This window comes from Solea solea, chromosome 1 (genome assembly GCF_958295425.1).
Source record: "Solea solea chromosome 1, fSolSol10.1, whole genome shotgun sequence".
Taxonomy (NCBI): Eukaryota; Metazoa; Chordata; class Actinopteri; order Pleuronectiformes; family Soleidae; genus Solea; species Solea solea.
This window is the reverse complement of record NC_081134.1, coordinates 11,505,614-11,528,239: the sequence shown is the minus strand read 5'-3', so window position 1 is coordinate 11,528,239 and position 22,626 is coordinate 11,505,614. Positions and strand designations below refer to the sequence as shown.

At 41.2% G+C, this 22,626-nt stretch overlaps 1 protein-coding gene across 3 annotated transcripts in view; it reads left to right on the top strand.

Moving 5' to 3' along the window:
* LOC131458663 (ephrin type-B receptor 1-B) overlaps nucleotides 1-22,626 on the top strand; it is a 156,679-nt gene that overhangs the window by 92,445 nt on the left and 41,608 nt on the right. For all 3 annotated transcript variants that reach the window (XM_058627880.1, XM_058627874.1, XM_058627866.1), the window contains 2 exons: nucleotides 6,997-7,152; nucleotides 13,590-13,925. In XM_058627880.1, coding sequence (XP_058483863.1) covers nucleotides 6,997-7,152; nucleotides 13,590-13,925 — 492 coding nt within the window. The remainder of the gene's footprint in view (nucleotides 1-6,996; nucleotides 7,153-13,589; nucleotides 13,926-22,626) is intronic.

Below are 22,626 nucleotides of genomic sequence, written 5' to 3'. Positions count from 1 at the left end.
TGGCTGTGAGGTTACCATGGTAACAGCCTGCCCAGGGGTGTGGGCTGTTTGCTAAATTGTTCACTGGTTTGTTAAAGCTCACACACAAGCACATGCACACACACCTGCACACCTTCATTTTAATAGAATGTGTTTTCCTACAGTCTTTGTCTAACAGACACTATACGTGCCCTTTTCCATTGGCTTTAGTAGTCTCACTGTTGTTTTCCATGTCCGAATGTGAAGTATATAGTGAGAGAAATAACACATAGGCTTGTTTTCTTCAACTGGACACTGTCTTATCTTGTTAGGTTTTTTTTTTTTTATCTTACTGCTGTACTGCCATTCTGTTGAATCCATGGTTTGTTTGTTGTTGTCATTTACTCAATATTAGTACAGTATGTCACTGTAGCATTTCCTTTTGTTTTTCCTTTTACATGCAACTATCCAGGATGCCGGAGCAAGGATGTATGGTGCATCCCAGTGCATCTAAACAATATATTTTTAATGGTTATTTTTCCGCACTTTCCTCCTCCTTATTTTCTCTTAGTAGACACCGCTCTCTTTTCTCATACAGTACAAGACTACCCCAGCAGTGTGGCACTATGTGGAGTTACACAAAGCCAGCCTAATTGGATGGTGTCCGAAGGGGTGTTAAGTTTTGTTCACTGGGACTTCTGCAGATTCATGTGTTGGTGTATTAGCTAGTTGGGAGGACAGGTATGTCAGGATAAGTGGGGTTTGGACTAAAGCAGCAGGAAGTTTAGAAGAGTTATGTATGTGTGTGTTTTGTGTGCGTGTTCATTACGTCTTTGGGACCTTTTCTGGTAGGAACACTGACTTTTTCTGGAACGGTAGTCCTCACAGGAGCCAGAGCTTGGTCCTAATGAGGCAGAACCTCGTTTCCGAGGCTTTGATCAAAGTTACAATAACACAGATGTGAACTGTGGTTAGCTTCAGGGTAGTTTGAGGCATTAACTAGTAATCGTTTAAGTTAGAATTGGCTTTGGCTGCGCAAATGAAGTGAAGTCAACGCGGCCTCCTAACAAGAATGGCTTTACAAACCGTGTGCATATTTAACAAAGATGGTAGGAGTGGGCGCTTCTTTGTTGCTTGGAAGAGAGATTCTGACAAGGCCAGAATGGACAGATGATTAATGATCAGGGGGAGTGTTCTGTGGGAGGAGCTCTTTAGTGCCGCAGGTCCTAACAAAAGCAGATAAGGTACGCTTCAAGCACTGCTCATTTTCCACCATCCCTTTATATCTGAGAAAACCTCTCCGGCTCTCTTTTATGCCGCCTCTTTACATTCTTTCATTCTCCGATTAGTAAGGTGATACAGGAGGTCGAGCCTTGCACTGACTGGACCTGCCATGTGTTGTCACCACTGTTAACACCGAATGTCTTCATGTGAAACAGACATGACCACACATAAAAAAATCTGCTTTAATCCCGGGTTTAAAGAGGTTTCTCACCAGTGGGAATCGGCCCTCACTCCTGGGTCAAATGACCCTGTAATGCATGCTGGGTATTATTGGTGGTAACCTATGACCTCAGTGAACACGCTAAATTCTTTGCTCATTTTTTGCCAAGAAGATACTCAAACAAGTCCAGTCGCCTTCAGCTAACTACAGAAAACAGGGATACACTACGACATACACACTAGTGAAGCCCTTCATTATTGTTTGTTTTAAACAGTGGCTTAATAGCATTTATTTCATCGTTCATAATCAAAACAATTGATTTAAAGAGAGACTGAAGTTAAAGATGCTAAATAGTAACCGTTTACATTATCACTCAGGGTTCATCAATGTATGTACATACATATAGTGAGTCCCAGATCTTGGGCTGAAATATTTAGTGCAACTAATTTTGACGTTTATGAGAAATATGCTCGATCATTCTCAAATGAGTTTCTCCGAATAAATAAATCATAACCCTTAAAGGCAATTTGCACCGGCTTTTAATATCCTGCGGGTATTTTCTGATGATACTAACAAGGCTTTGTTTCAAGGTATGCCTCTGTCTCAAATAACTGTATCGTGTTTTTCAATGACCTTGTTGGAGAGAAGGAACACCTGGGCTGGAAAAGCAGCTCATTACGTGGATTGTTGCAAGAAAATGAACAATGACAGAAGAGCGAGAGTGAATACCAAGTGGCTGCAGCACTGCCTTTTTCTTTCAAAGTTGGCTGTCCATGCCGGTTTTGTGTCCTCTCTGTCAGATAAACATTCATTTAACCAGCTGATTGATATTCTAAAATGTATCACATAACTACATCTTGTAGACATTTGGTGTGTGTGTGTGCGTGTGTGAAGACTCCTGTGGTTAGAGTGTGGGGGAGCCGTCATTCTGAGTGACTGAGCAAGAAAACAGCAATAGGGGTCAACTGGGGTCTTGACCTGATCATAAGCCTATCTGTGTGAGTGTTTGTGAGCGAGTGGGTGTATGCATGACTCTAAAGCCGTTTAAAGACTGTGATCCAACCCATGTGATGCGTGAGGGCTGGGGTTAAGGGTGTTTTTGGTGGGCAAAGAGTTGTACTTAGAGGTCATCTTACACGAACAAACAAATTTTGCCTTAAGTAGTCAAGTTAAAAACTTACACAGATAAAACTGCAAAATTCTAGTTATTAAAACAAAGTGTTTACATTCTTACTTTTGTGAATCTAATTTCTGCAAGGTATCGTTGCATGATCATTATTTTACCAAGTTAAAAAAAGGGGAAAATTAATAATGGCTTTGATCAAATTAGCGCCGCGAGTACAGGGGAAAGGCACATTTTTTATATTATAGAATGGAACTCTAAATCTCAGATTTATTATAAAAGCTATACTATACCCTCACATAAACTGCAACATGTATTGTATTCCTCACAATTTACTGCCAAGCCATTTCTGGAGATTTAAAATGTCATACATATTTCGAAATAATGCCGGACAAAAGCCAGGTCAGGGCTTAGCGTACTGTGACTTTGATTGGGGCTGAAGAGAAAAGAATATTGCCAAAGCATCTTGGTCATAATCCATTGCTTTGGCTTCCTGCAACTTTACTTTTACTTTTTATTTCACTCACACCTGCTGATGCTTATACAACAGGGTAATATAATTCTTGTTCCACAATAAGTCCATAAATCTCATGTCTGTGGTTTCCTTTATATTTTTATGGCCTTAATATATTTAACAACTGCACATTCTAAACACATTTGCCTCACATGGCGCAATGCCAGTTTGCGTCCATGTATGATGCATTGCCTGCAGTGTACACTATATTATATGCTACGCCAGCACATTGCTTTGTCTCACACAGTTCTAACACCCAGCTCTGCACACGATCAATTAAAGTTTCCCACGTTGTCCTGACCGATTACAATATAACTCTTGGTTTAATTGAGAAGGATCAAATATTTTCAACCGAATAAGTCAATTGGAAAATATACATTATATAATGTTTATGAGCTACATTCAGATTGAGAGACGAAGGGCACCTGCGATGGGAAGAGGACTTGACTATAAAGAGCTGATCATCTCATCTCTCCCGCTCAGGCTTCGCTGTGACATGAGGTCATTGCTGTTACTGACTGTGATGAACAGTGAGCAGCGATCCACAGCTGACATACCTCTGTCAACTCACTGCAGAGTGAGAGACGGCGAGACAGACGGGACCTTAACAACGACTCAAACCTGTCAGTCAAGGAGAAAAAAACAGCAAGGTGAGGTGAATTGGAAGAAGAGGGAGAACAACTCACTACCAGTGGGACAAACAAAAAAGATGTGAGGGCACAGGAGGAGTTCGGCAGAGAGCGCAGCGCAGAGAAAATCCTGCGGGGACCACTTGAAAGGCTGGAATGTTATGTTTCTGCATGTAGCCAGTTCAATTGTGGGTTATTCTCCCACTGGGGGCGACTAATTGCTTGTTGATCTAATGTTCTATCCCCTCCTGTCCCTGAAAACCTACACGTTTGCTGAGTGATGGCTCCACATGTTTTTGTTTTTTTTTCTGGGAGAGGAACTCCTGGCCTCCTTCAGTCTAAATAGTCACAGATCAGGAGGAAAGACTTTGGGCTCGGCTCCAAATCTGATGAAGCATAACGCCGCTCAAGCCCACTGCTGCCCGCCCTTAGAACGAGACCTCTGAGAGTTTGCAAACATCAGTTTCTCATTCTCCCACTCTCACTTTCCTTTATCCACTTCTTCCTCCCTCTGCAAGGCAGATCAGTGAGCAGTTAATTAATGAGTTTAATGCTAGGTTTCGTGTCAATGTAATGTGTCCATTAGAGAAGGAACCGCGGGCAAGTGTAGGAGTTGTAATAATCACAACAGACATCCATCATGCTGCTGTGTGTGATGTGTTTATGTGCTTTGTGAGTTGCTGCCCGTTTGTTTTTGCCTCGCTGTCGCCTCTTATGTGCTGATTGCAGCATCTTCAGTTGTGCAAGGAGAGGCAGTAAATGATCAGAGGTTCTGTAGAACATACGCTAGTCAAGTGGCAGAAAATATGGGTCTGCCATCACATTTAATGGGGTCAGCGGTAGGTACACGTGTCTCTGTGTAAATCAGTTCAGTAAATGTATTCCGGAGATGAGGTTAGCATTGATGCCAACCGGGGGATTTTTCTCTTGGTTCCACACTGTGTATATTTATGTGCGTGTGCACGAGGATGGGTGTGTGCATATGCATTGGTATGTTCTGCCTTGAGGCGTTTTTATTTTTGTTTTTGTTTTTTTGCAGCAATGCTAACTCAGCACTTTTGTCTATTTATAATTGTCTAGGTTAGCTACTGTCTGTGTGTAAACACACAGCCTGAGGCCAATACACATACTGAACAAATAATTCTGATTTTTTATAAGATATATATATATTTTTATAAGAGCCACATCGATTGAAGATTGTGAGTGAGTGAGTTCGCCGTATGCATGCAAGTGGCTCTTTGCTCAAAACGATGTACGGATCTCATATGGCAAAGACGATGACACGCAAGTTCTCTTCCTCTCTACAGCCGAAAATGAATTTTTGATCTTTGCGTTTTATCACCTTGTAGTCGCTGATTCAGGTTGATTGGGGTAAAACGGCTCTGCAGCAGGTTTGTGTCTCCCCGTGTTTCCAGGGAGAAGTTTCAAGTCTCATTGTTCTTATGTCTGAAGAGTTTCATCTGATATCTCATTACAAGTCAAGGGAGGTGACACACCTCCACTCCAGCACACACTCAGTCTCTCTCTCCCAAACAGAGACGTTACTGCCTTTACTGTCCTCTCTTACAAATTCGCAAGAAATGCTTCATCGTCCATACATGCATCTGCGGCTTGAGCGGGGCTTGATCGCAGCATAGCAATGTGTTTTGCTCAAAGGAAAATATCTTTGTCCAGTACGGCTGGGATCCACCTCTCAGGGTTGTTTTAGAAGCTACTTTGTTGTTGTTGCTGCTTCTGCTGCTGTTGTTGTAGTCTGGTCATGTGTGTTTGTATGTGATGGGGGTCTAACCATGTGTGACCAGTGTGGTGTGACTAGACATTAGGTCGGGCAGTTAGACTCTGCTGTGTCTGTCGGCCACACTAAAGGAGATGGGTGAGCAGCCGCTGCTTGGAGCCGCAGCGTGTGTTGTGTGTGTGTTGTGTGTGTGTGTGTGTGTGTGTGTGATGCCTCCTCCTTCCCCTTCACTTGCTTTCTGTCTTGCTGTTCCTTCATCTTTGCTTCCCAAACAGTCTGGCTGAATGCTACGAACAATAGCATTTATAATAATTTCTACCTGACTTTTTTTTTATAGATATCTAAAATTGACTCTGCCTTCTAAACCAGTAAGAGATGCATTATGTTCTTAATGTTTACATTGCTGCTCTAAATAGACCTCCATTTACCAAGCAGTCTAAACATATTAGAGTAAAGGACTTTTAATCAGATACAATACTAACATTTTGTAGTAAGCAAATTCAATATTGATTTAGCCATTTCTTTTTCCCTTTTAGAATCTGAAATATTTAAACAGCAGCTCATCATTTTTCCACTCAAGTCAAAGTTTTGGCTGCACACACTCCCAAATGTCACTGTCGTATGTTTGTCGCTGGAGAATACACCCTACATCACAATATTTTCAGCCTTTTACTCACACTTTTCAATCCTTTACTCGGGGCAAACAGGCACATCTGTTGAAAGATGCCTGTCCCATAAAATGTACAACCCCTCCCCCACGGAGCGCAGCAACGCCACAGTTTTTCTCTCTCATCTGAAATATTTTAGCTTGCATCTATCATAGTTATTATAGTCCGTAAATCCTTCCTCACATGTCAGAAAAAAAAACAGCTTGGTATTCTTATGGGAGTAAATGGATTGGGTTATTGCCTGGACATGGTTGCAATGAGTTGAGCCAACACAGCCTCCAGAACTGTACATCATCACAATCCTCACAAACACAACAGTGTGTTGCCTTCACGGTGCTTTATTTAAAATAAATAAATAAATAATAATAAATAATTATTGTATGCTACAATATTCTGCTCCCTGATTATAGTCAGGCATGTGTTGTGTGTTTTGGACTGATCCGCAGTCAGCAGCAGGCTATATTCCTAATCTAAATTGATTATATTATTATATTATACATTATTATTATTATTGTTAGTATTATATGTCGGATAAAATATTATATTATATGTCAGATAAAATTTAAATATTAATAGGTGGTGACATATCAAAACTTACTTCTGTATCCATAGATGTCATAGACAACACCAGATACTGGGTACTATCTACTACTGATGGCTCACAGGAAATATTGTTTGGCTTACCAAATATATTTGCTGATTTATTTTTACAAACTTTCCAATCAAGCTTTTTTTTGCCAATAATACATCCATCTTTTGACAATGACCGATTAACACGATAGTTTGTCGTCTTAAAAAAGTGCATTCCCATATGAAATGTTGGCAAAAAACACTGCTCTCTCACTGCAGAAGTATGGTATTAGGCTCATGATTTTCTCTGCTTTTTAAAAATTCACTTTCTCTCATTGTTTTTCTGCTCTCACAGCATGCCCACCAGGCACATTCAAGTCAGCCCAAGGCCCTGGTTTGTGTCTACAGTGTCCTCCTAACAGCCGCTCCACAGCTGAGGCCGCCACCATCTGCGTGTGCCGAAATGGCTACTACCGCGGCGACGCCGATCAACCGGATGAACCCTGCACAAGTTAGTATTATTGCATATGACACTGAACCGACATTAACACAAGTCAAATGCTTATAGTCATGTAAGACAAGCGCTTGTAACAGGCATATATCACTGTGTGCATTATTCATTTCAGATTAATGCAGGCTCTATCTGACATCAATATTGAATGTACAGGTTGTCCGTTTGAACCATTCATTTCCAGGAAAGGCAGCGTTGCATACCCAGTGCCAGTCAAATCTGTGCCAATCTCCTCAGCGCCCGTCACTATTGTTACAATACAGGATTTCCATCATTGACGTCTCCATCACTGGGCCAGTGTGCTTCCTCTGTTTCCTCTCAGTTATCACTCTCTGCCTCTGCTTCTCTTTCCTGCTGTTGTTCTTGCTTTATGCCTGTTTTCATCCCCCGAAGACCTAATTACTTAGGCAGATGCTGCAAAGCTTCGACACTGTCCTGCCGTTATCCACTGGAGATCCAATAAGGCCTCTTGCAGCACCATAGTTATCTTAATATGATGTAAAAGCAATATGCTAAGCCTTCCTGTCATCCCTGCTAACCCCCCCGTTTCACTGAGGGAGACCACGTTTGTTTACCTATGTCTTCCTTTACTGCCACGGAGGAGTCTCCTAATGGCTCGTCTTCCTCGCGGTGTCAAACCAGGAAGCATCACTGGTGTGGTTATGTATGCATTTAGCCATAGATAATTAAAATATACCTGTCAAATTGACCATGGCAATGCAACACACTCTTTTCCTATAAGCAAACATAATGTATCCATAACAAACATGTATGGAATTCACCTTTATAGCCACGTATCATTTTAAAAAACCTGTAAGAATGTGTAATGTGTTTTTTTTACTATATTATTATATTTCTTAATCTCTTTATTGGAACATATACAGAAAATATGGGAAAAAAAAAATAACAAAAAAAGTATTTCAAATATTTAGTGTGACCTACACTTATAGTTCTTAAAAATTCAAACAATTCAAACCCTGGCCCTCCTGAACCATAATTAATGTCACTGCTAAAACCTGTGTTTGTCCTACTATTTAATGTCCATGAATACATGCTAAAATATTCTTAAAATAACTCAAAGCCTTAATTGTTCCCCAAGCCAATCCTTGATCAAGTCCCTCTGGTCTGTGTTTTCACTTAACTTTATCATTTCTTCCTCCGCCTTATCGTCTCTTGTTCTGCTCTGTTCTCCCATTGTGTTCTCTGATGTCGTGCATTACTTTAATCCTCCGTCTACTTCACATTTACACTGTGCTATTTCTGCAAGTTTCTAATGACAATACTTCCGACGTGCTCGCAGAATAGATCGTGTCCGGAGAAATTGCAAGAAAGAAAGTGCAAAAAAGTTCAACTCAAGTATTAGTATAACAACTATTCAGCGCACTGTGAAATAAAATATTCATCGCAAGAAACGTTATCCCAATTCTTTGAACATGCGTTTTTATTTCCCATATGTAATACTTTGTAACATTAACTCCACTCCTTCCTTAATATCAGTTAAAAAGTTAATCTGCAAGAGCACATTAAAAACCTTCTCCAAAGTTTGAATCACATAGTGGCAACTGAGCGTGATGCTTAGGCTGCCCTAGATCTCAGCAGGGGTTGGTGGGGCGCAGTAAGATCATTTGTGTAAGAATCTCTTTAATGCAGGTCCTGATAAGAGCACTGCTTGAGTAGCTTAAATCAGGCCAATCTGTAGCAGCAGATGCTGTAGCATGAGCTCTTCGCGACAGAGGCGCGGGTCTCTCTGTGCTCCAGATCAGTCTGATTAGCTTGCTGATGGATTGTCCAGTGGCTGGCTATGTCAGCAGGGGGCTTTTCCCCCAGGGATATGCCAAAGATGCACTTCAAACCAGCCCTCCACCTCCCATCCCTCTTTTATTTCAATCCTCTGTCTTGTGCTGATTCCAGCCCTTGCCTGAGGGAAGGAACACCAAGTGTTCTGTCTCGCAGCGTGAAGCCCACTCCTCTCAGCTTGGCTACCCATCATTGCGGGTTTTGGGACAGTGGTTTACACTGCATTCCCACATGGTCCCCTTTACAGGCTCCAGTTCCCAGTCTGACGTACCTTCGAAACCCTGTGGGTGTACATATATGAAAAATAATTAATGTGTGAAAATGATGCGGGGGGGGGGAAGTCAGTCAACTCCAACATACTGGGTGAGTGGGTTTTTCCTCTGTGTTTGAGACGGAGGAAGAGACTGACTGAGGAAACTCATTTCAGGCAGTGAAACCAGCACTGATTGCTCTGTAGGGGAGAGGGGATGCACTGATGGAGCTTTGTAGTGTGAGGAACAGTGAAGAAAAGTGCTAGTAGGTCCTTGGTGGAATGGACGCAGCACAATAATAGCTGAATCAGTCAGTACGTTTACATTCGGTGCATGCGCGGAAAGCCAAGTCTGACTCCAGTCCGACTAAGTGTATACATGCAGTAATAAGGACTATGAATCCCATTATCCAGGTATGTTAGTCTGACTAAGACTAGCTCGATTTTATTTGGACTAATGTGTTTATATCCAATCCAACTTTATTTATAAAGCACTTTAAAAAAAAAACAACAGCTGAAACAAAGTGCTGACATTAACAAAACCAAATTGTTGTCTTAGTCCCACTAAACGCTGACTTTAAACATGCATGTAAGCACACTGACTGAGATGTTAGTCTTAAATGAATGAGGGATAGCAGACTGGCACAATCCAGTGTTATAAATAATGTAAAAGCATGTTGGGTACGTGTGTTTACATTTTCGAAAACAACACTGCCAACCACCGAGAAGCTCATGGGGAAAAACGTGTAACTGAATCTGAATAAATATAGTGGATGAGAAGAAAAACAGGATGATTCTGACTTCTACATTCCTGATTCGTACCACACTGGCTCATGATACTTGTGGCTCACACACACACACACACACATGCACGTATATACAGTATGTGGCCTGTACCTTGAAAACCTTCTAAAGCCCTGTCAAACACGACACCCCATAACACACACAAAACCCATCAAAATTCCTTCCTGAAAGGATGGGGCTGTCCATTTTTCCGTTCACCTCATCATTTAGGGTTTTTTTTTTTCTTCCCTCTGCTCGCCTATACGCTGCCTTTCTTCTTTCTTCTTGTTCTCTTTCAAAGAGAAAGAGGAGCGAGCCATCAAAGTGCATACAAATTCTGTTCTTTTTCTCTACTCCTCAAACACACACACACTAAATCTGTTGTCAGTGTTGGAGTCAGTTGAGTGTGCTTCCCAGAGCACAGCAGTCAGTTTTCTTTTAAGTAATGTAGTAAATGGAGCTAAGGGTATTTATATGACCTACTCAAATCACTGAACTGGCTTAGAGGACACAATGGATGCATTTATGGTAAAAAAAAAAAAAATACTCTTCTCTTTTACATCTAAATATTTATGAATGCAAAGTCATGTTTGCTCATGTTATAGATACAGTAGAAAAGTAATGTGTACATTATTTTATAGTCAGTTAAAAAGCCTCCACACTTCCACATGCTCCCAAACAAGCCACTGTGGTTCATCCATGCTTCCCGAGCTGCACAGTGTACGCAACACAGTGACACAGTCAATCTATGAGTCCCTCAGTTTCCCATCAAGACCGCATTAGTCCTTAAAACACATTTAATGTTATGTCTCACCGACCCACACAACCCTTCTATCGTTTTACTCGCTCCTCGGGCGGTGATCAGTATCTTCACTTAGAGACCTTCCTGCTGGTCCCTCAAGGCCCGTTTCGCATCATAAAAACAAACTCTTGAAAGAAGTGAAGTGTCGGCCTCAGACCATTCAGTGGGTGAATGTGTGAAAAAAATGTGTAGTGCTTGTTTTGGACACTGGGGCACTCTTTGTTTTAGCAGCCCAGAGAGAAGACTGGACTGTGGTAATTTACAGCACAAGTGGCACCTTAAAAAAATCCTCTCAGTGCCAGAGCAGTTACACATTCTCATCTGTAAGACCACCTGTCGCAGTCGCCTGAGAGCAGCAGCAGCCGCAGTAGACGTTCCCTTGAGTGTCTTTTCATACATATATAGTATATACATGTGCAAGTATACATATTTACCCATTCAAGATAATGGGACACAGGGGGGCCTAAAATGTGAACGCCCTGAATTCCTTTTACTGTGATTTATATTGCAGCCCGGGAGATGACGCACGTCATGCTTTTACAAGATTTCTAGTGTGCATTTATTGATGTACTCCACACACAGACATGAGTCTAATCCAAACTGAATCAAACCAAGAACCTTTTTGCTGTGTGGAGCAGTGCTGCTAATCACTGCTCCACCGTGCCACTTACGTATCGTTTTTGACCACATGTTCATTTTACAAAGGTATGTTGCACGTGTAGTATTGATTTTTGACTTTCAGGGCTATTTTTGGAAGTTACAAAAATATTTTAAATTCTACACAAAATCAATGCAAGAAGTTGATATGTACTGTATAAGCTCGTACTAGTTTCTGTGTAGTTTCTAGTTTTTCATAAACCAAAGGCTTGACTTTTTCCCTATTCCATTGGTGTTTTTAATACTAGGTATTAACTTACTTTCACAGGAGTGATAACACAACAGTGCAATATGGCAGAGATCACTTCCATTCATCCCCTATCTTTTTATTCCTCCCACAGTCCCACCCCATCCAAAGGAGAACAATTATCGTTGTACATCCATTAATGTCATATAATGTCAACAAAAAAACAAAAATGAAACGTGTGCATTCTTGTTGTCCCTGCTTCCTAACCTTAATGTAGGTTGTACATTGTAAATTACTGATGAGTTTTAGAACTGGACATTTGTGTACTATATTTTGATTTATCAACTCTGATTAATCAAATATCGAGCCTCTACTGTGCTTGAACGTGATGTCTTACCCTTTTAACTTAAGTAAAAGCACCTACTCTAATCTGATAGTGGGATAAATGACAGCAAGCTGAGAGCCTTTAAGTAACCAAATTAAATTCTATGGCAAATTACAACAGCCGACGGCTACACTAATAGTCTGCAAATCACTGGTTAAGTGCCAGTCACATTTGATTTTTTGTGCTGTCTCTGCAAAGTGTTTGTGTAGCCGTATAGTCATTTGGATGAAGGCATGTGGTTCACACCTCAGACAGAAATTACATTTTTTTTTCACATTGTATGAATACTTTGATATAGACAGTGTGGCTGTGGATGTATGGAGAAAAAAAATTGTTCCGGCATGTGTGTTTGTGTCGCAGGAGCAGATGGAACGTTGAGCACGAGTGGTGGAAGTATTAGACAAATATTCCCACAATACACACGCTTTTTTTAATAGTTGGCACCAAATGATGTTGTCTTTTGTCCATTTAAGGGTTTAATGTAAATGATAAATAATTATGCATCCCTTGGCCATTCCGAGCACCATACCTGTTCTCACAGCCAGACCGTAATCATCACACAGTGAAGGTCGTGCCCGTCCTGTCACCGACCTCTCTGCTGTTCAGATGCTGAGATATGCTTCCAGCAGTAACAGTGCCTTTCGCTCACCTTTGTGTTTTCTGTCACTTTGTCCCAGCACCCCAGGGCTTTCCCACAAGGCTTATAGCAACGATGATTAATTATGTCTGCGCTGACGGAAGTAACTATCTGCCCTGTGCCGATAGAAAGGGGACACTCAAGTACTCCATCATAATGTGCTTAAAATGCATTCCTCTTGTAGTCATATACAGTATATTCTTGTCGATTAAAAAAAAAAAAAAAAAAAAGTGTAGAAGAAAGACTCAAAAGATGAGTAATTCTGTATAGAGTTGAGTGAATTTCCGGTTTCACAGTGGTTGAGAAGAGTCCGTTTAAATTCGCCTTTTAATGATAAAGGTCGGGCTTTATGGAGCATAAACTGGTACCAGCTCAGCTCTGCAGACTCTCCGCCTTACTCCACCTAAGCGGTTGCCGCTTTAACTGCATTGCCTGTGAAGAAAGGGACAGATGTACTCAGCTGAGCTAATTTCCACCCTGCCATTTGAGCAGATTTGAACTGTTTTAAGGATTGTGCTCCATTTGCAGCAGACTTTCACAATTCACACCTCTGTCTTCTTAAATTTAGCCACCACTCAAGCACAACAGTAGCTTTGCCGAATATTGTGCCTTTTGAGTTTCTGCTCCAGCTGTGGGCTGTGGAGGAATGAGTGGGAGTGTGAATTTCCATTTTTATAAGACTAATTATAACATAACAAGCAATACTGCATTTTTTATTTTTAAATATTCTGTGTTTGATGGACACAATAATTCGCTGTATGATCCCATTTGGTTTGATTGTGACAAAAGAAAATAAATTTGCTCCGAGGCAGCAACACTTACATTTATTACATGCTGCTGATTGTCTTAATTCTTCCCACTTCATAAGCAACACAGTGTTTTTGCATGAAAGATTATGAGAGATTGTCTTTGCCCTAAATGGCATCTCTGCATTCACAGGTGTACCGTCCAGCCCGAGGAACGTGATCTCCATTGTGAATGAAACCTCCGTGATCCTGGAGTGGCACGCTCCCAGGGAGACAGGGGGTCGCGAAGACGTCGTCTACAACATAGTGTGTAAGAAGTGTCGGACTGACCGGCGCTCCTGCTCCCACTGTGACGACAACGTGGATTTCATCCCGCGACAGCTGGGTCTGACTGAGAACAGGGTGTTCATAAGCAACCTCTTGGCTCACACTCTCTACAGCTTTGAGATACAGGCTGTCAACGGAGTCAGTAATAGGAGCCCATATCCCGCCCAGCACGTCTCCATTGACATTACTACAAATCAGGCCGGTAAGTGGCTGATTATATAATGATATTGTAGTGGTGCTGTAGATGACATCTCCACTGACCCAGTCGCAATAGAATCATACTTACAATCGTGCTGTCATTTTTAATTTGCTCCTGTCTTTCCATCTTATGGAAGAACATGTTTAGTTTGGTAGACAGATTCACCTGGTCTATCCATCCATCCATCCATCCAGCAAATCGAATATTGATTCGAAAGCAAAGGTGCAATCAATGATTTGTGGTTGTGGTTGACAACACGTTACCTCCTCCCGCTAACTCGAAGCTGCTGCCAACTAATAGTAACCATGGCAACTGCTGATTTGGGCGACAACATGTAGACATTTGAAATTTGGGAGTTAAAAAAAAACCCAGTTAACATGACATAAGACCAATGATCCTCGTATAAACAAATGGCAGACCCGTCTGTGGTAAAAGAGAAAAAAATATTGAGAAACAAATCGAATTGAATCAAGGATTTTGAGAATCGTGACACCATGAATATGCATGTTCTCTTTCAAAGACCTTGGTTTTCTGACTCCAAGTCAGAATGGCTTTCCCTTGTAAAAAACACTTGCAGTCTATTTAAACACCTAATCTGATTATAGAGATGTGCATGAAAAAAAAACACATTACATTTTCAATCATTTTCAGACAACAAATTGCGAATTCTAATTAGAAAAATCACAATTATTGGTCTAGTCTGTACAATTATTTCTAGTATAAGAAATAGACAATCATAAGTTTTTTTTATTGCGGTCTTTGTTTAATGAGACTATTTTTAGAGCCATGCCAATAACCCTGACTTCAAGGAAGCCACTTCCTGTTTGAAATCCACCTTAAAATCTTCAGATTCGTATCGCGAAAGTTTATGTATACAAAGTTTATTTATACAGCATCAGTCACAGAAGGTGGTCACAAAGTGCTCGGCAATTAAAGAGATACAATCTAACCGAGTTAGATATAGGAACCAATAAATAAAGCACAGATTAAAATACCAGATAACATGTATACGTTTATAAAACAAAGGCGACGGAGCCAAATAAAATACACAAGGAGGGGAGGGCAAGCTATAAGATGCACCTTGAAATAGCAAATGCTACATGTTATCTGAATAGCTATCTAAACAGATGGAATTTCACCGAATTTAAGTGTCCACACAGTTCAAATATCCCAGGCTTACAGAAAGAACAAGTAATATAAAGGAACATTATGCAAACATTTCCCCTGAAAAAAAACCAGCTTGAAAATCAAGATTGGAGACTGATTTGTAACAGGGAAAATGCTTCCTTTCATTCTCACTCTGTGTCCTAAATGCCTGCTGTTGCACAATGCACATACATTATGATTTCGGTGAGCAGATACTTTTATGTGCCATAAGAGCCCAGCTGAGTGAACTACAGGATCAGCTCCAGCCAGTTTGAGGGTGCTTCAGTTTTAGTCACACACCCACACCCATCTCTGACATTCAGCATTTGAGGAAACTAAAATAGAGGCACATTATTTACAGTGGCAGTACGTCTGGTTTGGAAAAGCCTGGCTCATGAGGAATATGTAATTCAGTACAGTCAGAGATAACTCTTGGTGATGGGCTTTGTTTCTGCACATAACAACTGTTTAACTGCTTGGACTCGGAGCCCCAAACTATTTAATTACCTCTTGTAGCTACAGGGGCTGATATTAGTCAGCGAAATGTGCGGTGTGTTGCTTTAATCTTATTTATTCTGCCCCCTTTTAAATATTGGAGTAATACTAAGCATATGATTTCAGTGTGAGCCATAATTTCTTTGTTGCACTGAACCAAGCTTTGCTGAGAACAAAAACAAAGACACACCGATCTACAGGTTCCAGCTTCCGTGTTGTAAAACTATCCATGTTCAACACTCTGTTCACTGTTCATTAATTTAATGTCAGACGAGAGGAGCGCGAACCAAAGATAGATCTTTGAACAGCTGCTGTTTTCAGGCCAAGTTGAAATATTCCTCTCTCTCCCACCGTCCTCTGTCTCCTTGTCTATCTCTGTTCAGTTTTGTTTGTGTAGGTTTTGTGTGTATGTGCATTCTCTGTTTGCCTGTGATGGATCTTAGCCCAGTCAATGAAAATAACCTTCATCCTGTTATTTTTCTCTCTTCCCCGTCTCCTGTCTGTTTCTCTGCGTGCGTGCGTGCGTGTGTGTGTGTGTGCATACATTTGTGCACGAGCCTGTGATGGGATCTGAGCCTAGCCAATGGAAATGACAGGTCGAGGATATTCTCTTTGCTTTTAATGCTCTTGTAGTTCTTGGACTTGTACACAGAAGCACATATCAAGGGACAAGTATTGACCAAGTGAAAAATTTAAATGAGGCTCTCTTCTTATATATATTTTTTTGTCTTGCTGCAGGTGATGTGGGCTGTGAAAATGGCAGTGTGAGCTTGTGGGACCTAATAAGAGTCATGAAGTGGAGTTACAATGTGGCGAAAGAGGCTGTCAGTTGAGTTCATGCTGGCTGGCTGCCCAAGAAAAAAGATAGCAGTTTGTCAGCTTGGGTACCTGGAGTCTGGTTGGTTGCCATGTTCTCAGTTATGTTCAGAAAAGAAATCTTGTGTTGTTAAGTACAAACTCTGATCCAAAGGCAAAATATATAATAACAAATAAACTCGGACTTACTCACGTACCTTTCCATTTCATTTTGTGGCATGGAGCTACTTCTCATTCAGCCCAATTTTCTCTCTTTTGTACAGCAGTGCATTTGTTAAAGTTAATTTGGTCCTGTTGGTGGATGGCATACCTGATTTGATTACGGGGACTCTGAGAGGAATGTGATGCCCATCTGAACCTGCCATTGTCTGAGGATGACTCAAGGGAGAAATTGGAGGTAAAGACGGACAGGAAAGAGAAAAACAGGTGCCTTTTTGACCAGACTGCATGGCTAGTGAAGGAGAGGAAAATGAGGGAGTAAATAGGTCTGATTATCAAGGTGGCCTAATGGTGCTGACTATCCCCGTTTGACAGGCTAATAGCACACTTGACAGATAGACGTAGAATAAGCAATGCTCTGGCCTATTGTTGAAGTCAGTTGCGGTAATGAGGTATCTGCCAGTAATCTGCCAGGCATATGTCCAGCCCTGCGTGGCCCTTTGTAACCAGATAATTGCACTGTTCCTACTTTCAAGGGGGGGAGGGGTCTGCTGGAAGGAAACACTGGAGAAGCAGAAGTATAAAGAAAGGGTTATTGTTAGTGATGGACCACAAGAAACGGTCCTTAAAATGTAGGGTTTTAATTTTGTTGTAATTTGATTTTGAATCAAACCTATCGTTGAGGACATTTTGACCTTGTGAGGACAAGTGTTTTTTTTAGGGTTAAAGCTTGGTTTTAGAGGTAGAATTGGGTTTAGGCATGTCATTGTGATGGTTAAGGCTAAGGCTATGTAATGCATTATGTCTATGCTGTACAGGATTGTGTGTGTGTTTGGGGATTTAACCCTTCTGTTACCGTCCCGTCGTCGTCCAAAAGGTTTTGGCATGCATACTTCTCATGACCATAACTCCTAGAACACTTGCAATATCTAGAAATTTCATAGACTGTGGACTGGCGACCTGTCCAGGGTGTTCCCCGCCTTTCGCCCTATGTCAGCTGAGATTGGCACAGCACCCCCCTCATGTGGAGGATAAAGCGGTCGAAGATGGATGAAAGGATATCGGAAAGCAGAGAATAGGATTGTGGCCATATACTTGTCATAGCGTTAGCCCTTCAGGACTTCCACAGAACAGCCGTCCAATCACAGGCAAGATTCACCAGCTAATTCCTAAACAGTTGAATAACTGCCAGATATTGAAGGTGAAAGTTATCTTGGAAAAAGGGGCAGAAGCACTCACTCATTTTTTGACAATTCTACAGCCATAAAATCTAAATAAATGATGCTCATAAGAGGGTTAACGTTTTGACTTAAGTCGCTAATTAACAAGTCACTGGTGAAAGAAAATGTGCTCAGTCAAGCAGGTGTTTATGATAAAGTTTGAAGCAACTCTGTTAAACTTCACAATTGGATGAGGGGTCTTAACTATTAGACAAAAGAACAGGCTGGCACTGTTTGGACTTAACAGATGAACAATGCACAACCCTAATTTCACATAATGCTTTATTCATGGCGGAGCCAAAGACTGCCAGTACAATAGACAGATTTCTTTGTTTATGTCGCACGGCCATGTTTATGAGCATCAGGGAACGCACATAGTTCACAAATATGCAGGAAGTCAGTTATCTTAGCTGAGTCAAGGGGGATTTGGAGGAGAGTGTGAACACAGATGTGCCACGTTATTATGGCTGCAAAGCACTCCACCTTCAAAATTACAAAACTGTGATGAAAACATCCTCACGTTATTCTCACGTTATATACGTGAGGATGTTTTCATCACAGTTTTGTAATTTTGAAGGTGGAGTGCTTTGCAGCCATAATAACGTGGCACATCTGTGTTCACACTCTCCTCCAAATCCCCCTTGACTCAGCCTTTCAGGGTGAACCGTTTGTGTCATGTGTTGCTGTGCTCAGCACAGCTGTTACAACGGGCTCGCGACGAGTTGCTAATTGCTCGGCAATTTTTTTTCTCTGTTACATTTTGCCCAACCTTGTTGGAAATAAAAGTGACTGGATACGTCTCAGCTTAATATGAAAAGAAATTGTGTTATATATATAATTATAACATTTATGAAGTGAGGGCCATGTGCATCTCATGTAGTGTATCTCTGTTTAAAGGAATAGTTGATTCATTTCCAAACTCTAAGTGTGTTAAGTTGTTTCAGGCCAAGAACAACAAGAAAATATTATATATATACTGTATATAACAAAATGGGCTTACTTACATGGATATTACTGCTTCTCAGCTCAAAACAACACCAAGTTTAGGATTTGCAGGGATAAATGGATGATTTCTGTGAGAGTATAAGTGTTGACCAAGGTAATGGTATATTATTAATCCTTGAGTACCGTAAGAACACCAGCCAGTGATAGATCATCATCAGAGAAGTCCTTTAAGTCAGATTACTAAGGAAAGAACAAAAAAGTTAGTTTCTTTCTTAATGGAGCCATGGCATTTGTGCTTGCTGTGGCTTCTGTGTGGAATGCTGGGAGATTAAGAACAAAAAAATCACAAGGGTTTCCATGCTAGGAGTAGTTTTGACAGCTTGTGGTAAAAATTGGCCATGAGATGACAAAGGTGAGAGGAGGGAAAAGTGTGGATGAGGAGGGAATAATGGAGGTGGGAACAGAGTTGAAGGGATTTAGTGCGAATCACCACAGGGGCCATTTAACTGTCCTAGATCCTACTGTGTGTCCTCGAGAAAAGACTGATCAATACTGTGATTTAAGAGTTCACGCACCGTCTCCCGAATATACATGCACACACACACACACATAAAGTATAGATCCAGTCACGCAAAAGGATATATACTACCACCTCATAAGCTATCATTCATGCCTGGCCTGCATTTAGTCATATTTATCTATGTTAGCTGCTGAAAATGGCCAATTTATGTCTCTTTATGATATTGGATGTCTTTTTTAATGGGGAAGAAGAAAGTCTCTGTCACTCTGAAGAATGTTTTACAATGCAAAACAACCACAGAGATACAACTGTATGGTAGTGATATGGGTCATAAATTTACTTTAATGAAATGTGGTGAGCATCTTAAGACTTCCACGATTCCTTATATAATCCATCCTGGACAACTAACCTACATCCACCACTATTTTATTCTTAAAACATTTTGCAAATCTTGTCTTCTCTTGAGTGTGTATGGGGGTGGGATGGTGAACAATGCATGACAAAAGAAAAAGTAAAAATAAATCTTGAGAATCTGCTTTAACGAACGCCTGATGCTCAACATTTTCCGCGATCTTACTGGGACAGCCTTCTTGACCTAGATTGTGTGCCAACAACCCCTTAGACCGCAGAATGCCAAGGATATCTACAAACAATCCTCCTCCACTAAGCTGCACTGTCTGAAGTGGCTTTTCCACAGAAATGCAAACATCACTGTCCTTGACCTTCTATGGGCAAATCTAACCTCGGAGGCTGCGTTCAAGACACCGGGATGCAAAGCAGTAGACTTCAGTCCAAAAAACCAGATCAATTAAAGAGACCTGCACTCTGTGAGGTTCTAAAATCAGACGAGATGTTAGGCAAAAATGTCTGTGGAGGGTATCTAAGACACTACTCATTATGCCAGTTCAGTTTACAGCCTACCAAGCCTTTCCATTTGTGTTCTCGGGGTTTGCCTCTTTTCCTCCCACTCTCTTCTGCCTCTTTGTATCACAACCAGGGTGTCCACGAGTTTCATCATCTAACATGGGTTTTCAGGCTCCTCTCCAAGTGCCATTTTTATTTCATTTGATGCCTGTTCTCATAAATGTTGGATCCTGTCCCTGAACCCAAAATGTGAAGTGTTCGCTGCAGGCGAGAAACAAAAAGTGTGATTTTGAAGGCTACTGAGCCTCTTCATCAATTATTATGAGGTCTTCATAAGTAAAAGTAAAGGATGAGTTTTTAAATGTCCTGACTTATGATAATGCTCAAACAGTCTTCAGGTTCTTTTTTGTGTATTTTTTCACACTCCACACTGTCCTCCATGTATAATGGGATTCTGAAGATAATTCCAACCATGGGCTCTTGACAGAAATCCACGGTGCTGAACTTATCCCTCTTTATGGTGTTGGAGAAAGACCCATGAACATGTAGTCATGGGCGGCTTGGCACTTTGAGCTCCCGCTAATAGGGTGAGTGGTTGTTAAACTATATGCTTTTGACAGAGGCACAACACATAAGGCTGCTGCTCCCCGATCACTGACACCGAAGCCCCGTAAGGTTTAACAGTGTGCCAGTGTCTGAAATGTGCACCACAGAGACAGAGCAGTTCATCTTGTATAGGCCACTGTATATGTGGCTGCAAAAGTCTCCATATATATATATAGATATAGATCCGTCGTGTGGTGTTCTTCTCTGTACAAAGAGTTGAATGGGCCTTTGGTGGGAAATTCAGCTGAACAATTACAGTGCAACTAAATGTCCATTTTACAGAGTGCGACTGAGGCAGGGCATTCAATTCCAGCTGGGAATTCAGAGAAAGCTGTGTAACTCATGCATTAAGAACAGACAACTGCCTGTCGTCGGTCTACTCCAGGAATCTCACTGTGAGAATGAGGCTGCATTGACAAGAGATGGAGACAGTTGCACATTTGGAATTCCTGTTGTGTATATTGTGTATTTAGCAATGCGTTAAAAAGATGTTTTTGTCTTAATAGTTTTCACTCATACTAGGGCCTGAAATCGTATTCGTGAATGAAATATGGTGAGTGTACAATGTAGGTACAATAATAAAAACAGAGGGTCTGTGCCAGACGTGCCAAATTATGCCCTAACTCATTTGTATTCCACCATAGATTAAGACAAAAGAAGCTTTTCATATTATTCGGTCACGTTCATTCATATTCTCTTTCTTTTTGTCTCTCTGTCACCCCTTTCCTTTTCAACCCCTTCTCTCTCATTCTGTGTCTCAGCCAGACACTAGGAGGTTTTGACTTTGATTAATGGTGAACCAAGCTCTGCATTAAAAGCCAGGGGCAGCAAGTGGGGCCAGATAAAAGTGGAGCACAGGAGCAGGGGATGGGAGAGATACAGGGTGGAGAGAGGAGTGCAGGACACAGTCACCAATCACTGTCAGCATCATCGTCCCAGGGTGACAGTGGGGGTTGCAGTTGGAGGGGACAGCAGTGCTTCATTGGACTGAACCTCACCCTCACACAGGCACAACACATTGTCTCTGACAGGCTCTCCACACATAGGACACACACACACACACACACGTGCACATGCTCTGCAGCTTTTCTGCTTAAAACAGGGTTGGTGTTGGTCCGGAGTTTCTTCTTCATCTTTTTTTTTTTTTTTTTTTAACTCGGGGGAATGACACTATGTGCCAAAATAAAGGTATCATTTAGAACTTAAAAGTGCCACTTCACCCATAAAATCAATTTTTTTTTTTTTACTAATTTCGAGAGATAAATATCCATTGATCGTCAGACAGTGGATCTGAGATACATGGCTCGTTCCCACAACAACGGAGGAATTTGGGATTGAAAGAAAGAAGTAAAACGGACAAAAAGTCGACGTCAAAGTCACTTCCTGTAAAGAAAATGAAAGCCCTACACTGCTCTTCACTGTGTTTTGGTCAGTTATAACAAGTTTTATGAGTAAAAGATGTGAAAAACTTCTTATTTTACTTCTTTTGCATTGTGTTCATGTTAGCTTGGGCTATTTTTGTCTCAACGGTGGAACTTGGAAGTACTAAACATGCTTGTATAGGTGTATATTAGCCTTAGAATAAGCATTTTGTAAGTACTTTACTATATGAAGTATAGCAATCGGCAAACGGACAAACCAGCCAGAGTGTTTTCTTTGCGTTTTGAGGTGGAGGGGCCATCGTAGTTACCTGATACGCATGGGAAAGAGATGAGAGATGAGTGAGCGAAGGGGTCATTTATTACAATCTGCAGTCGTACCATTAGATATCACAAGTTCTTACACACTGGACCTTTGACCTTTGTCTGCGGTGTTATATTATGTTTTTCTCTCCTCTGTTGCCAAGTGTTTTCTCATTATCGAAACTCTTGGGTTTCCTTGATACTATTGTAAGGTGTGAAGTGAATTTAACCACCCATGGCATTTACAAGTA